This window comes from Grammomys surdaster, unplaced genomic scaffold, assembly GCF_004785775.1.
Source record: "Grammomys surdaster isolate TR1022 unplaced genomic scaffold, NIH_TR_1.0 125408, whole genome shotgun sequence".
In the NCBI taxonomy this organism is placed as follows: Eukaryota; Metazoa; Chordata; class Mammalia; order Rodentia; family Muridae; genus Grammomys; species Grammomys surdaster.
The window spans coordinates 845,246-863,500 of NW_021620278.1; the positions used below are offsets into that span (position 1 = coordinate 845,246).

General features: G+C 43.6%; 1 protein-coding gene across 2 annotated transcripts in view; it reads right to left on the minus strand.

Moving 5' to 3' along the window:
* Vps13d (vacuolar protein sorting 13 homolog D) overlaps positions 1 to 18,255 on the minus strand; it is a 219,532-nt gene that overhangs the window by 174,300 nt on the left and 26,977 nt on the right. For both annotated transcript variants that reach the window (XM_028786006.1, XM_028786007.1), the window contains exons 17-22: positions 16,715 to 16,847; positions 11,102 to 13,315; positions 9,529 to 9,680; positions 5,246 to 6,277; positions 1,779 to 1,869; positions 81 to 207 (exon numbers count right to left, since the gene is read on the minus strand). In XM_028786006.1, the coding sequence (XP_028641839.1) occupies positions 81 to 207; positions 1,779 to 1,869; positions 5,246 to 6,277; positions 9,529 to 9,680; positions 11,102 to 13,315; positions 16,715 to 16,847 (3,749 nt within the window). The remainder of the gene's footprint in view (positions 1 to 80; positions 208 to 1,778; positions 1,870 to 5,245; positions 6,278 to 9,528; positions 9,681 to 11,101; positions 13,316 to 16,714; positions 16,848 to 18,255) is intronic.

Genomic DNA, 18,255 nt, shown 5'->3' on the forward strand with positions numbered 1-18,255 from the left:
GGGACACACAGCTACAGCAGAGGTACATGCTTTACAACAGAGAGCGGGACACACAGCTAGAGCAGAGGTGCATGTTTTACTTGAAAGTCTGGAAGATAAGAGCTTCCTCTCCACTTGTGGTGAAGCGTTCTCTGTAGAAGTCTCCATGTGGCGTGAGGTCACTCAAAGACAGGCTCCCGATGCTTCCCTGCAAGGCCAGGTCTCCTTCTACATGTGTTAAAATCAGAACATGTTATTATGGACCTTTTCTGAAATCGTTTAATACATCTGAATTAAAGATGATATGCACATGCCTCCAACTTCCATATTTTAATCAAAATAAATGTCAAAAGTAAATTTTCAGATACCAAGACACCAGGAAAACATTTCATATGCTATTTCTAAGGGTTTCAATGACAAAGTTTAAAGGAGTTGAACAAGTCTAAACAACCAACAACAAGTCTACATAAGCCAGCAATGCTGCATACTAGGGATGCAGGGAAAGGAATCAAACTGAAAGCAGTGCCAACTTAAAGAAGCAGGATTCTGAGACCAGACCACCGATTAGACCTGAGAGAACCATCACAAGGTCTAAGCATTGAACTAGGAATAAAAAAGAATGTAAAAGTGTCTGTGTCAGCTGTTCAAGCAACACAGAGGGGGCTTGGAGTAACTCGATAAAGGAAGTCAATAAGCTGACGCCTGGGGACAGACAGTGCTGACACAGAATGGAAGTGAGTCCATTTGAGGGCTGAGGGAGCACACCCCCCAGGTGAGAGAATGGAAATAGGTGCTGGGGCACAGGCCACTGGAATGTGAGCATAAAGCGATGGGGGGGGGGGTATTCCAGTGGCTCCCTGGAGTTGGAGATCAGACTAGTCTGCATAGAAGTTCCAGGCCAGCTACTAAACTACTATTCCTACAGAACAAAACCAATAATAACATTACACAGCTGACACAATGCTCACCAAGGTATATACCTCTGGAAGGCCAAATCAGTCCCCAGGGACTCACAACATATATAATTTTTTTGATTCCTAATGTCATCTAATAAAAATGCCATGCTCTCCCAGTTAAAGGTCACTTTTCTAGAATGCTTTTCTAAAATAATATCAGACCATGAGACCTCTGTATTAGTCCATTTCTTCTCCAAATGATATTCCTGATATCATGACAGCATCAGCATCTTAATGTTCACTATACATTACACATTCCTTAAGGAAGGGGCAGTGTTTGGGCTTGTGCTTTATACACCCTATTACTTACAACTTGATGCTCTTGTAGAATTCCAACCTGCAAAAGCCTGCCAGAAAGGGGCCAGCTATGCTGCAATGCCCTGCTGTAGAACACTATACCCTCTCTTGGCAGTGCCCCTACTTAAGAGTACAAACAGAATGAGCTTGTCTCATTTTCTCACTGAGAACCCTTTGACCTGCCTGTCTTGCTGATCTAATTATTAATAGCTCTGCATTTCACTCTCAAAACTATCCCAATTTGAACAAAACTTTATCTGGTCACCCTACACAGAGAGATGCTAGGAGCCCATACAATCTTCAGAAGACTCTTGGGATGAGATGGGAGAGGAACAGGGAGGAAGTTGGTCCAGTTGCCTGCCTTTGTAATAGACAATGCTGATCCCAAAGCCCGGATTTGCAGATCACCAATGTAAATGATGGTCTTAGCAATTCCCACAATCAAGCCACAGTTGTACACCTTACTTGGCATGTAAAGACAAATAATTTTGTCCTGGATGTTTAAATACTTACGCGATCATGAGTGCTTGATTTAGTCCCACTTACCAATCATCTCCATGTGTGCTACTAATTTGGACACATTTGCTTTAGCAAGCTCACTGGAGGCCTTACTCAGGACAAGAGAAAGCGAATGAACCTAGGATACAAGATGCAATGCGAAAAGCAAGTTACTGAGGGGAACAGGAAACAGCAGCACAGAATGAGTGAGAATGATGACAGGCTTGGAAAGGTGAAAGTATACATTATTTATTTATTCAGTGTGTGTGTGTGTGTGTGTGTGTGCGCGCGCACACGTGCATGGGTCCACGTGTGCACCTGTGTGTCTGGGCTTGTATATGTATATGGAGGTCAGAGGACAATCTGTAGGAGTGAATGTTCTTTCCTACTTCTCCTCCCACTGTGTGGGCTCTGGCAATCCAAACTCAGATGGTGGAGCCTGCTAGCAGGCACTTATACCTGCTGAGCCACCTCACCAGCCCAAACTTTACAAGATGCCAATTTCATTTATTCCCCAAAGCAGGTCTGCTGATGGAGCACATGAGAAAGGAATTCCAATTTCAGATTCTGCCACCTCTCCTCTATATTCCTCAGTAGGTGGTGAAATGTTACATGGTATAAAAACAAGGTTTCCCATCTTAGCACTGCACAGTTCTGTAATGACTCATAGATCTGTAAAATCTGGTCTCATCTATAAAATCTATGTAGGCAAATAGTGAAAGTCCTGCCTAATGCCTTTGAGCCCATATTTAACAGAGGTCTCTGTTCAGCAATTGGACTTCAGGAAACAAGGACAGAGACCTCTCTCTGGAGTGGAGTTCTCTAACAGAGGCTTCATTACACTAAAGTAACTCCAACTACTGAAAGTACTATTATGTCTAAGAATTTGCTGGTTGGCCTCCAGCTCTTCTGGCCTTGGGACCAGACACTGAGAAGAAAGGTGCAGGAGATGGAGGGACATGTGTGCTAGCACCTTATCCTCAAAGTCCACATAGAGTAGGAGTTCACGATTTGCCAGGTGGGTAAGGAACTCTAAGAGGAAAAAAAAAAAGGCAGAAGGAAGAGAACGTACCATAAAGGGCAAGAAAGTGGAAGGAGCATTGTCGTCAGAGCAGCGACCTTAGGCAGAGATGGTCTCATTCCTGACAGGGACCACAGAAGGATCGCAAGACATTAGGATCCCATAAAAAGGCAAAATAAAATCCCTAGGCATCAAATCTCCAAAGATCAGACACTCTGAGTCTAAAAATGCTTTGTGGGAAGGAACCCAAATGTCGCTGCCTGAACCTACTTCATGGTATGGCACCTTCACATGACTGAGAAAGGACCAGCTGTCCTCTGCCTCCTAACTCAAGAGTGACTCGCTTGCCGCTTGGGTGCACCTGAATCCAATCCACCTACTCCTAGTCCCAAAGGCAGGCTGAAGTCATGGGGAAGGAAGAGCACTACTAGCTATGGAGACCAAGAGGGACAACTCAGTCTGCACCCAAGAGACTAAAGAAACAGCAGCAAATGGAGCACTGACTCAGTTTCATTGTTGTTTTACTGACTTCTTATTCCATAGCTTAGAAAACTCACCTCAGAAAGCCTAGCACTGCAGAGACCAAAGAAAAGACCTGAAATCTCTCAAACTATTCATGCCTCCATATTTCATCCAGAATGTGCAACATTCTGGAAATCTGAGTGCAGCCTGATAGTTTTTGCATAACACCAAGGCATGACTGTGGACGTAGTAAGAGGGACAATGACTATGATTATGTAAACAACAACAACAAAAATACCCATGTGTTTTCCTAGAAACAAATGTGGAAGTGTAATTGTATACTTTTTTTGTTTCTGTATTCTAGATGGAGTCTCATTAATTGGCTTTAATTTTATTAGCATCTATTTATTTGTATGTGTGTGCAGGCATGCACTGCCCACAAGTGGAGGTCAGAGGACAGTTTTCAGGAGTCAGTTCTCTCCTTCTATCAGGCTTGACAACAGACACCTCTTCCCACTGAACCATCAGACCAGCCCTAAAATTTGCTTTAAAAGACTTCAGTGAAGAAAAGAAATAAAGGTGATTGATTACAGTGTTGGGAATATTGAGGTTCATGACACATTTCCTCTGAGACATATAAGAAATCCATCATAATAAAAATGCCCAAAATTTCTTGTTTCAAGAACTACACTGTTAAGGAGCATTTATCTAGTCCTGTTTTCCTACAGCACTGTATGGAAAGCCCCAGGAGCACCACATCTTATCATAGCAGGGAAGAATTGCTGAGGCACATCTCCACAGGCACAAAGAGAACAAAGCCACCTTGACAGCGTATCAAATCCAGCCAGAGAATGACTGAACACTGCACTTCCAGTCACCTTGATAGGCCCAATGCCTCAGGGCCTCAGAGCACAGCCAAGTAGTGTGCTCACCACCCTCCACACCTACCACCACCCCCACCATTGAATAAGAAGCAGAACTGCCTTTTCCCCCATCTCTCCTCCCAGGCTTCCTGCTTCTAGAAGAGTGAAGCCTGTTGCAGCGTAGAGAGGCAGACAACAGCCGCATGGGGTAATAGAGTTCCCTTCCTGGCTGCTCTCAGCCAGGAAGGCCGAATACCAGGCCGAATATATCAAGACATGCAGATGAAGACCTTCCTCCCCAGGCACACAGAAGTTACCAGCTGCTACTGCACAGATGTCAGGACTCTGACAGGTAGGTGCTAGCTACAACAGCCCTATATAGCCCAGCTGGTCAACTTCGTGTACCTACCTGCTGTTCCATCATAAATGGCAGGCTGCCTATTTGCTACCTTTTTTTTTTTTTTTACTATTTACAATATAAATATCAAGGTTAAGTCACGGTTACATGAAAATCCATATCAAAATATAAACTGTGACAGCAACCACTTATTGGATGCTTGTTAGGTGGAGAGTCTCACATTAATCTCATCTAAAGCTTGGGACCACCTTCTCTATAGGTACTGCAGCATATCACCCAGTTCACTGATAAAAATCCTGAAGGGGAAGAGGTTCCCTGATTCACCCAGGGCTGCAGCTGCAGTGCAAGAGTCAGGATTCCAACAGGCAATCTTCCTTGGCACACTGCATTCTGTGACTCCCGCTATAGTGAGCCCAGCAAAAGCCAATAATGTGGTGAGAGGGTGGGGAGCTAACAAGAAAGCCTCACACAGAAGCTGCTACCATGCACCAGACATTTGGCTAGGTGTTTTGCATATGGACCTCACATCGTCATAAAAGATGGACGATGAGAAAACAGGCTAGAGAAGCAAAAAGGATTCCTTGGAATCATATGGCCGGGGACGACAAGCTGCTTACACTACATTCTCTCTGCCTCCAGATGGGCTTTACAGCAAAACTCTTGTAAGACATCGACATCATTGAAGTCTCTGCTTTTCAACAGCCAGCCAGAGACTACACAGCCCTCTGCCAATCAGAGCTCTTTTCAAGGACAAATGTGAAGTGCTTACATTTAGATCGGATTCAAACTCATCCTCAGAGTGATACACTACCTTGAGATCCAGCTTGGAGTTCACTGGCTCCTGGAGCTCAGACTCCAGGGAAGCACTGGTCTCCGTCTTCACGTTCTGGAGAAGGTCTTCAGGTGGTACTTTCATCGCATGGTTGTCTGCAGTGGAGCCAATCCCAAAAAAGTCCAGTATCACCACCCAGGTTTGCAGGGTGATCAACACATCCAAGCAGTTAAAGTCAACATCAATGCTCCGGTTAATGCGACCGTAACTGGAAGAGAACTCTGGATGTTTTTTATCCACCAAGAATATATTGATGTGGACCAAGGAATCATCAAATTTACTCTTTCCAACAAGCACCTTGGGCTCGTCCACTGAGGGAGAAGGAGGTGGAGTCTGGGGGTAGCTCTTGTCCTGGACTTCCTTTTGCTTTTTCCGACATGTGGAAATGGGTCTTTGATACAACTGGAAGACATTAGGTGCTTCCTCCATGTGGGAAGGGAGAGACCGGGGCATGTCAGGATACTCTACACTGGACACCGAAGGGCAAGACTGGGAAAGATACTCCTTCTGTGCTAAGCTAGATGGCTTGGGAGCCCCTCGAGACACCATCAGGCTCTTGTACTTAGAGTCTGGATTCTTCTCCAGTAAGTCTTCCATGAGGAGTGAGCGCAGGGCAATCTGGATGGATAAGGTCTGTGGATGGTCTTTACTGAACTCCACCTCAAAATCCTGAAACTTTAAGCTCACAAGCCCTTGGGCCCCCAAAGTCAGGTCACCGCTCAGCTGAACCTGCAACTCCGATATACAGAAGTTGGCTTGAATCTGAGTGAAGGCTTTGGCTTCCTTCACAGACAAGGACTTCTGAGAAGTGCTAGAAAAGCTGGAGTGGCTGAACAACCCATTCTCCTTCTTCTCCACAGAAGGTTCTCCGAAGGAACTGAGTGGAGGCAGGGGAGAGTTAGGGCAGGGGGAGGACGGGGCACTGGCTGCAAACTTATTCAGATCTTCACTGTACACGAGGTTGTCCATTGTCTGTAACACCTGCTCATACACGTGCTTGGCTAACACCACCTGCATTCAAAGGCAACAGCCCAGTTACTCCAGAACCATTTAAAATGTAGTTGTCATTTTGTGTATGGAACGGGGGGAAGGGCATGCACAAGGGGTTTGGGGGTATACATGGGTACCGGTGCCCATGGAGGTTAGAAGAGTCAGACACACACACACACCCAGGAGCGTTACAGGCAGCTGACAGCTCTCCAACATGGAGAGCCTTAGTCACCGAGCCACCTCACCAGCTCCCTCCAACTCTATTATCCTCACACAGACCCTCAGTTCTCAGCTGCTATTTCTATGTTTACCAAGAGGCTCTAAGTTAGTTGGTATCTAGGACCATCATTTTTTTTCCCATCCTTTCTTTTACCTACCCACTTCTATTTACAAGGCTCTCCCTAGCCACTCAGAACAATCTACACATGTCAGTGTGCAGCAAGTACTCCCCGGATGGAGTCAGCATAACCACTCTTTCTCACCACACAAAATAACTGCAGAAAGCAAGGAGACTTCCAAACATCTAATGTGGGCACAGCAAGGGACTGAAAAACAAGACTCCAAAACTACAGCAGGCAGCAGAACAAACAATGGCTAGTACTTTTCAAAAATTATGCAGATCTGCAACTATATATTTCTTTCCCCCTTACAGTTTCCATTGTTGGGGCTGGCATGGGACCCAGAACACAATAGGCAAACATTGTCACTGAGCTGCACCCCCGGCTTCTTACTTTCTTTTACTTAGAATTTCTTATTTAAAAATATTTTCAAGTACATCTTTTTTACTAATTAACGGTAATTAGCAGAGGGATCACACATCAGATACAGAAATTTTGACAGATTTGGAAAGTGACCGTTCTATAACCCCTAATTTAATCTTCATCCCCACAGAGTTCATTAGGGGGATGAAGCAACAGAAATGACTGACAAGGAATTTTATAAGTGAGAGATCAGGCTCTTGCCACCCACACACTCTCATCAAATGCAGACATTTGTGTGACAGAACCAATGAAACCGGAGGTGCTTGACAGCACCTGCCTGGGAAGCTCTAGCCAAAAGAGGAGGAGAGCTAAGAAAGACCAGAATCCAGGGAAGCCTGGCTGGTTCACAGCAATACTGGCTCCAGTTCAGAAAGACAAAGGCACCATGTTGGCCACTCTGTAGGCCACTGACCAGTTTCCACACAGAATTATGGCATGGCAGATGGCAGGGCAGATCCAGAGAGCCCTAAAAGATACTGCACCTAACTCCTGCAGAGCCTGCTTGGACCTGATGCAAACAAACCAGAGTAAAGACATTCTTGAGAATCAAACACCATCACAATACATAAGGAAACAAAGTTCAGAGAAACACATTCAAAATAGACAAGATGAAGTGAAATAAAGTCTGAGGCTTGCCTTAAAAGGTTTCCTTGAAAGAATTGTTTATTATGCTTTTGTGTAGTGCATATATGTACATGCATGCACTGTGGCATGTATAGAAGTCATAGCATAATACTTCGGAGTTGATTTTCTCCTTCTTCCTTACGTAGGTTCTGGAGATGGAACCTGGTTTGCCGAGTTTTCACAGCAAACACTAAACTAAAGTTTAGTTAAACACTTTAACTAAAGTGTTTACCTAAATCATTTCACCTGCTCCCTACCCAAAACTATTTCATTTAAAATAAATAAATAAATAAAAGCCAAGTACTGGAAGATAGAAACAGGAGAATCAAACATTCAAGGTCATCCTCAGTAACATAGCAAGTTAGAGGCCATCCTGGGCTACATGAGACCCTGTCTCAATTAAAGGGAGCAAGGAGGGCTGGAGAGATAGCTCAGTGATTAAGAGTACCACATGGTCTTATAGAGGATCCAAGTTCAATTCCCAGCACCCAAACTCTCAACCATCTGTAACTCCAGTCCCAAGGGATGTCTTCTTCTGGCCTCCATGAGCACTAGGCACATATGCAAGTAAAACAAGCACACATACAGAATAAAAAAGTTAATAATAAAAAAGTTCTTTAAAAGAAGAGAAAGAGAGCTGGGGGAGGGTTTCTTACCCAAAGACTGACACCTAGGAGCCACTGAAACTAATCAAACTTGTGATCATCTACAGCCTGACAGAGGGGCCACTGTCCTAAGATCCTAAAAACACTCATTTTATAACCTTACTCTTTCCTCTAGTCCTGTAAAATCAGGAAAAAAATTACTTGCAAAGAAAGGATACATATGTACACAGTGTACACATACAAACACACATACATACACACACTCACACACACACACACACACACACACACACCCTAACTGGCCCAATTCAATTCAGAGAGGGCAAGCCTAACTTTACTGTTAAAAGGATCTGTCAGTGGCTCGAATAATCACATTGTTATACAGTCTATTCCAAGTGCATCCAAAGTGGGTTAAGAATTACATCCTCCTGGGAAAGAGCAAATGGCTTTTTAGGGACTAGAGATCTACTTTGTTTCTTTGTGACACATGAAGAAAGTCATTGCCAGGGACAAAATGGCACAACCAAAGGATCCTATGTTGCTGAGGGCAGAGAAGCACACGTGTAATTCCAGTACTCAGGAGGCAGAGGCACGAGGACCATGAATTCAGTCAGCCTGAGCTATAGAGCTAGACAAGGTTCAGTGCTTATTAGAGCAAATTACCAACAACATGAATATACATTGATGATATGTCCTTGAACTTACATATTTTCTTTCAACACTTAATACACATAAATATATACCAATATAATCTGAGTACTATATACAATATAAATATAAAATGAATACAGATCAGGCTGAAGAAATGGCTAAGTGATTAAGTGTACTTGTTGCAGAGGACTTGGGTTCAATTCCCTGCACCCACATAGTAGCTCACAATCATCCACATCCATAACTCCAGTTCCACAGAATCGGGCACCTTCATCTGGCCTACTTGGGCACCAGGCATGACACAATTCACTCCATATACGCACACAAAACACTCATACACACAAAAATAAATAAAACTTAAATAATACACACAAATAAACAAAGGAAAATTCTTCCTAATCTGAAATCAAAATACCCTTGAAATTTACAACATTCAAATGGTTTCCAACTTAAAAGCATTTCAGACTTCAAATTAGAGATCAGAGATGCTCAACCATAAAGATTCTGCAAATGTCCCAAATACACAGTTCCCAAACCTAAAATGTATCTGATCTCTGACATCTCAGACAGGAACAATATCTGATTGGCTCTGAACTGCCCTGACCTGAAAATCAATCCTGTGTTTGTTTACCTGAACCGAGTTGACGAACTTTCCTTCAATCTTCATGATGCTGGACGTCCCCAGCTCATCTGGACTAAGGGAGAAAGTCAGCTCAGATTCTCTCTCGATAGGTATCTTCTCCAGCTTAAACTGGATGGTGGTATTGTTCAGGATATGAAAGGCTGGCAGAAGAGAGCAGAAGTGACAGAGCATAATCACTGATATCTGGTTTGTTACTGATGATCAAATGTCCTGTACATACAATAAAGCCCAGGGGTTCTCTGATGGCAGGTTGGCCTTGCAGCTGAGTCTATGACTGAGACCAAAATACACAGCAAGTAGAACCACAAGACAAGTTTACAAGGGGAAAAGAAGGTACTTTCATGATATGTTCTGCTTGGAAGCTTTAAAATATGAAATAGTAAGGCTGTAAAGATAGCTCTAAGGATAAATAAAGGCCTGAGGACCTGAACTGGATCTTTGGAACCCACATGGCTGAAAGACAGAAACAACTCCCACAAGTTGTCCTCTAATCTCCACACACAGCACTGTGACATGAATCCATGTGGGCATACACATACACACATACACAACAGATAGATATAATTTAAATTGTATCTGATATGGTAAACACTAAGTCAGTCCATGGTACCTTATATTCTCTTAGTCATGGAAGCTAGTTTTCCAAGCCAGACTGTCCCTTCCATGGATTTCAGTAATAGACCCAGTTTTTGGGGGGCCTCAAGACAGCATTCTAGCTGAACGCTCATTCCAAGCACAGAAAAGAACTATTTACTAAGCATAGAAATGAAGGAATATCTGGATGCAGCCCAGTAGTTAAGAGCTCATCCAGCACATTAGGCCAGAGGCTGGCCCTCCAAACTTCAAATGAATCAGTGAAGGACGTTCTGAGAACACAAATGTTTTCAAGGGCATTACTTTCTTCACCAATGAATAGTCTCTAGAGTTTCTGATTCTATAGCTGGACTGAGTAGGTCTAACCAACCATATCCAGAATACAAACATGAAAATAGCATTCCTTGTACCCTGCACAGACCCACTTAGAAGAATCAGAGCACTAAAGGAGCCAAACACACCCAGACACCAAGTTTCCTTCTGCATTTACATTAAACAATATTTAACTATGAAAAATGTAAAGCTTAAAACAAAAGAATAAAAACGGTATATAAAATGAGGTCACACTACATCCATCCACTGAAGCATTTCAGAAAAGGAGCATGCAACCAAATGCAAACACTTCACAGACAGGGTTTCTCTGTGCAGCCCTGGCTATCCTAAAAGTCACAGTGTAGACCTGGCTGGCCTCAAACTCATAGAGATCCACCCACCTCTGCCTCTAGAGTGCTGAGATTAACTGTGTGCACCACCACACTTGGCTCAAAGTACATTATTATTTTATCCAAAGAGAGAAAGTAAAACCATGCCAGCCCTCTACAAAACTGTTAAAAATACCACTATGATTGTTCGAACATTAACCAGAGATAACCCTAAGAGGAAGAGACTGTGTTGTTTTCGGGGACACATACACAGGAGCTGAGTTTAGAATCTTTACACACACTCAAAACATGTTTCTGCTTCTCACCTTGGCCTCTATGCAAAGATTCAAAGAAATCATGTCGTGTGAAGTGAGCCTCTTCCTGACTGTTAACACTGGCCGATCCAGAGGCCGGGCAGAATGTTCGACTGACTTCAGGCCCAGCATTGTCTCTGCCTGCTAGCTGAGTGCAATTCAAAGAATAAAGTTTAATGTCTTTGATTTCCACCTGCAGGCGGTCACTTCTAGATTCATCATCTCCTGCTACAAAATTCTGTATGAATATCTGTCCCAAGTGTCCCACCAACAGCTCAGGACTCCCAGGCCTCCGAGGGATAGAAACAACAGGAGACTCAATGTTTATGTTCAAGATTAACTTCACTGTGTCCGATCGAGGGGAAGGAGGGCCAAACCCATAGATTTCATTCTCCTCCAAGACAAAGGGTTCCCTGGTCTTCTTCGGGGTTTCAAAGAGTGACACCATCTCACTGTACTCGGCAGTCTTAGTGGCTAATACTGTGGTCACTTTGGTAGCTGCACTTTTCAACATACTGCGAAAATTCTCTTCCAGCTCATCCATAGATAATGTCAACTCCTTCAAGAATTTAGCAGAGTGGTTATAATGCAAAGATGCCATCTTCAGGTTGAGAAAGCATTCCTGTTTTGATTTCTCAGCAAACGTGAAACTCAACGCTTCAGTCAGGGCTGCATCTTCCATTCTGACAAATACACTTTCAAAATAGCCAATGTCGCTGACAATGTTCTCATAGCCTACAGAATTTCCGATGCTGACGACATACTGGTTCTTCACATTTTCTTGTGTCAGATCCATGAGCTGCAAACAGCCAAGGGAGCCATTCATGTCAAACGAGCTGCCCATCGACACGTTCACCTTGGTGCCACCAATACTGGCTGTTGCAATTTTCCTGCCATGTCTCTCCCCATCAGCCAGCCCCACTGTCCGAAGCAGCAGGAGGTTGAGCCTGTGGATCTCCACGGCGACCTCTGTGTTTTGCTCATAAGTCGACTGAATTGTGCCCTGCTCCATAATGCTTCTTTCAAGGTCAGTCATCAGAGGCTGAGGGCTCACATCATCCTTTTCCTTAGGGAAGGATTTCTGAAGAAATCCAATGAGCTCCACAATTGTCTCTGGGTTTAGGATGATGTCCAAGTTATTTACCTGAAGGGAAATGACCTGCAGAGTGCTGTCCAAGTTCATGGATGGGCACTCTGAACTCACAAACTGATACTCCAGTTTAATGAGGGACTCTTGTTCTTTGGTGAGAATATTCTCCAGGGAAGCACTAGTGGCTGATTGGTCATTGAGAGTAGACACATCCGTTTGGAAGGCCACATTAGGTCCAGAGACAGGAGACTGTGCCCTGCTATCCCGGAGGCTTCCTGTGGGAATATCAAAACTCAGATTCTTATGTGAAGCCATCAAAAGGTCAAAATCAGCACCATAAGTCTGCATGGTGTCCACCAGGAGCAATCCATGAACAGTCAGGGAGACCTCAGCATCATACGGCCTTTTCACAAAGTGAGCATTGGTGCCAAACACCTTGAGAACTGAGATGTAGCGGCCACTGCTCTCAACGCCAAGCTGCATGCAGTTCACCTTGAATTCCGCTAGGAGGAGCTGTGACTCCACCAGCACCTCCCGCGTGTGCTGCTCCAGCATTACAATACTCTGGGTCAAGTTCATTACTGAATCCTGTAAGCTTCCCCGAGGTCCTTCCTGGGGGAAAATCTTCTCTCTGATATGGGTGTCAGAGGGCTTCGTTTCAGGAGTGGTGAGGAGAGCAAAGCAGTTCTTTAGGGCAGATATCTTATCTTCATTCACGTGGATTTTTAAGTCTGGTAAATTACCTGAGAGCACAGCCCCAGGGTACTTGGGGTCTGACGTGTAAATCAGCCGACGTTCTAACTGTAGGTGAACATTGAACTTCTCAACTACATGTGTTGGCCCCACATCGATGTCCTGCACGCGTTTCCAGTTGTCTCTGACTCGTCCTACCATGACCTGGAGGTCCATGAATGTCAAGGAGTACCTCTCATACATCTGTGTGCTCATTAGATGAGCCTGAAGCTGTTCCTCACTGAATTCCACTCCAGAAAAGGGTGGCGTTTTCTCCCCGTTGCTACTGCTGCTCTCTGGAGGTGGGGTGCTGGGAGGTGTGGCAAGAGGGGTCTTATATTCATCATCACTGAACTGATTCTCTTCAGAGGCTGAGCCATCCCCACTTTTCCTCCTAGAGCCTTCTACGAGGGGAAATGAAAAGACCATGAGTGTAAGTCTCCTAGTGCTCCCCCCTTTCCTCCCTCCCTTGTTATAAATAAGGAGGGCTAGAGAGACAGCTCGGTGCTTAGGAGCACTTTCTGCTCTTGTAGTAGACCCAGGATGGGTTCCCAGCACCCACACGGCAACTCACTGGTTGCCTATAACTCCACTTTCATGAAACTAGATGCTCTCTTTTGGCTTCTTCAGCTCCTGCACAGACACTCAGACAATTCACATTAAAAAATAAATTTTTAAAAAGAATCTCAAATTCTACCAAGTCATAGACATAGATTTAGAATCTTGAGAATTCTATTATAAAATATTTCAGCACTTCTGAGACAGAGGCAGGCAGATCACTCTGAGAACAGCCTACTCTGCATAGTAAGTTCCAAGCCTGCCAGGCCTACATTGTGACTCCCTGCCTCATATTATGAAAGAGGAGGAAGAAGAAGAGGAGGAGGAGGAGGAAGAGGAAGAAGAAAACAGGAAAAGCCTCCACCAAGCTGATGCTTTTTAAATGGATGAAAATGACAGACATAACACTGTGTAATTGCTATTCATTCAGTGTGAACTTACCTATTAAGCTGAAAACCAAAATACAAAGAGTAAAAATGTGGGTAAAAATCCCTCCAAGCTCACAATAGGATGCTGAGGCCACCAGCCACTGCCAGCATTTTCACACCTTGACCCTGGCAGGAATGCTGACAACTCTCTTACAGCATTCTCCAAACTTACACTTCTCCACTTATTGTAGTGTTCATTTTGTTTTCCTTCTAAAATATTCTCTCTCTACGCAATACCCTTATCTGGCACATAAAGGTAGAAAAATAAAATCAACAACACAGTTGTCTGTAACTAACACACAAGTATCATAATACATAAAATTTTAAAAATAAAAAATACTAACTTCCCATCTCTAACCCTGAATATTCAGAAATATTTATCAAAATGCATAATGTCACACAGAAAGACATTGCTGGTGGGAGTGCAAACTCAAACAACCACTTTGGAAACCAATCTGGCAATTTCTCAGAAAACTGAGAATATTTCTACCTCAAGACTCAGCTATACCACTCCTGGGCATATATCCAAAAGATGCTCCAACATCCCACAAAGACACCTGCTCAACTATATTCATAGCACCTTTCTTCAAAATAGCCAGAAACTGGAAACAACCTAGATGGCCCTCAACTGAAAATGGATAAAGAAAATGTGATACATCTACACTATGGAATACTACTCAGCTATTAAAAACAAAGACATCATAATTTTTGCAGGCAAATGGATGGGTCTTGAGAATATCATCCAAATTGAGGTAACCTAGTCCTCAAAGGATATGCATGGTATGTACTCACTTATAAGTGGTTATTAGTCATAAAATTCAGGTATGATGCTACATTAGACAGACCCAAAGAAGCTAAACAAGAATGAAGGTCCAAGGAAGGAAACTTGAATCTCAGTTAGAAGGGGGAATAAAATAGTCATAAGAGTCAGACAGAGGGAGGTAAATGGTTAGCAGGGGACATAGGGAGAGGAATGGGGGGTTTCAGGTTCAGGTGTGGGGGACAGGAGAGATAGCTAGATAGCAATGAAAATGAATGGAATTCTGCCAGTGAAGGGGATGAAGAGTGGGGGTGAGGGGGAAGCATCTCCAGGAGCAGACAGAGACCTGAGATAAGGGAGACACCAAGAATCAATGGGAGTGGCTTTAGCATTGGGAATATATAACCTGAAGAGACCACTTCTTGTAGCCAGGCAGGAAGCCCAGTGGAGCAATAGAGACACCAACTCACCCACAAAACTTACAACCCAAAATTTAGCCTGTCTACAAGAAATGCAGGCACAGGGGGTGGAACAGAGACTGAGGGAATGACCAACCAATAACTGGCCCAACTAGAGACCCATCCCTGTGCAAGCACCAAACCCAAACAACATTAATGATAGTCTATTATGCCTGCAGACAGGAGCATGTTGTCCTCTGAGAGGCTCCACCCAGCAGCTGACTCAGACAGATACAGAAACCCACAGCCAAACAGTGGATGGAGCTTAAGGACTCTTTTTTATTTATTTATTTATTTATTTTTTTGGAGGGGGGGGGGGACGGGACAGGGTTTCTCTGTGTAGTCCTGGCTATCCTGGAACTCACTCTATAGACCAGGCTGGCCTCGAACTCAGAAATCCGCTTGCACTCCCCCACAATCCCAAGATGGCTGCAATCAGAAGGTCAGGTAACAAGTAATGAGCAGGTGTGGGGAAACTAGAATCATCACAAACCAGTAGGCATATAAGCCATTATGGAAAGTAATCTGGTAGTCCCTAAAAATATTAAATATAAGGCTAACACACAGCTCAGCAACTCTACTCCTGGGCAAGCATATAAAAGAACTAAAGCTCTATATTGCCACAAAAACATGATGTGACTGTTGGCAGGGGTTCGGGGGCTGTGTTGCCAAAGTTTACTAACCAAAGAACAGATAAATAAAACCTGATATATCCAAAAAGGGACTAGTAAAAGCCATAAAAAGAAATGTGGCCGGGCAGTGGTGGTGCACGCCTTTAATCCCAGCACTTAGGAGGCAGAGGCAGGCGGATTTCTGAGTTCCAGGCCAGCCTGGTCTACAGAGTGAGTTCCAGGACAGCCCGGGCTATAACCCTGTCTCGAAAAATCCAAAAAAAGAAAAAAAAAAAAAAAAGAAGTGTGATACTACACACACACACTACCACCACCACCACCAACAACAATATGGATGAACATTGAAAATAGTATTATTAAATTAAACATGCAGACATGAAAGGCGACATGTTCAAATACTCCATATGTATAAAATGTTTAGAACAAACAAATGTAGAGACAAAGAAATAAAAATTAAGGTTGGTTGCTAAGGCACAGCAAAGAGGGATTAGGGACTGCCAGTGGGTTTAGATTCAGACCAGCTGAACTGATGTTTTGAAATGTGAATTATACCCCAAGCTAGTATTAACAAAGCAACGGGTGTACTTTGAAGGGTTTTCATTTGGTTGGCTGGATTGTTTTGTTTTGTGTTTTAGTTTTAGTGTGTGTCTCTGTGTGTGTGTGTGTGTGTGTGTGTGTGTGTTTGCCTACACACATGTATGTATAACACATACATGTCTGGTACCCACAGGTCAGAAGAGGGTGTCATTTCCCCTGAAACTGAAATTAAGGATGACTGTGAGCGACCATGTAGGTGCTGGGAACTGAATCCAGGACCTCTGCAAAGACAGCTTGTACTCTTAACCCCTGAGCCATCTCTCCAGACCCCAAACTTTAGAGTTTTAAAATGTTGTGAAAACCTTCTCTCCAGTTTTCCATAGTGAAGCACAGATAGACAGGTTATTGTTTCCTTACACTGACACTCTACCTTGAGTGTTGGTCAAAAGCATTCTTCCAAGATCCACAACAACTAGCACAGGGTTCTTGAAGGTGAAATCATCTGGAAATATCACTTGAGGGGCGGAAATGTCCAGTCGAACAGTCCACCGCTTACTTTCCTCCTGTAGAGGCAAAATAAAACTCAGTTGCAAACTGGCTGTAACTCCAGAACTAAAAGCAGTAGAATCACAAGTTCCAGGCTAGCTTGGGCTATGCAATTATATCACTGCTAGCCCTGACTGCCAAGGAGCTTTACAGAGGTGTCCAAGCATCCCTGAAACCCCACCCAGGATGCCAGTCCTTGGGAGTCCAAGAGAAGACACTTAACACCTGTTGGCTGGAGATATTATCATAGGCTGATATTTGAAGAAGAGAGGAAAAATTAGCAAGCTATTAATTTGAGGAGTTGTTTATACTGACTGATAATCTCTGAATTAAGAGAAGTCTTATTCATAATGTACAGGTCTGGTGTGGCACATGCCTTTAATCCGGGAGGCAGACACAGGCAGATCTCTGATTTTGAGGCCAGCCTGGTCTACAGCGTAAGAGTTTTAAAACACCCAAGGCTATACAGAAAAATCGTGTCTCAAAAACTAAAAGTATATATGAAAAAAATAAAAATTAGAAAAAAAAAGGCCCATTTTTTATGAAGATATCAGGTAGGCACTAATAGCCATAAATTATCCTGAAACACATACACACACACAGGAAATCAAGACTAATTCCCCATCCCCCACCACAAGATCTTACGCATTTGTCTTGAAACACCACGGCCAACCTTCCCACAGCTCATTCTACAGGGTTCAAAAGTAGCCACACTTGTCTACCAGCTCCATCTACTGCCACGTCTGGGCAGTGCACTACCAGAAACTCCCTTTCTGGACAATTAAGCTGTTTCTTGTCCTTGAATCAGCTGGACACACAGCACCACAAAGTCCACATACTTGCAAATTAGATCTTAAGAAAGACACAGGGAAGTCTGGAAAGTACCCCCAACACTCAGAAGGAAGAGGCAGGTTGATCTGTCAGTTTGAGGTCAATCTGGTCTACAAAAAGAGTTCCAGGAGAGCCAGCTACACAGAGAAACCCTGTCTCGAAAAGAAAACAAATTTAAACAAAGTATCCTCAGAGCAAGGAAAGGAAAACAAGATCTAGTCAGCATCATTCTTTTTTTTTTTTTTTTTTTTTTTTTGGTTTTTCAAGACAGGGTTTCTCTGTGTAGCCCTGGCTGTCCTGGAACTCACTCTGGAGACCAGGCTGGCCTCGAACTCAGAAATCCACCTGTCTCTGCCTCCCAAGTGCTGGGATTAAAGGCATGCGCCACCACTGCCCCGCAAATTATTTTAGCCCTATGCTGGGAATTGAACTCAAGACCTTTGGAAGGTCATGTGGTGTTGTTAACAGGTAAACCACACCCCCAACACTATTCATTTCTTAATTAGACCATTAATAGAAAAGACATGAGCTATTTAAAATGCTAGCTACAAGGATATCTATCTATCTATCTATCTATCTATCTATCTATATATC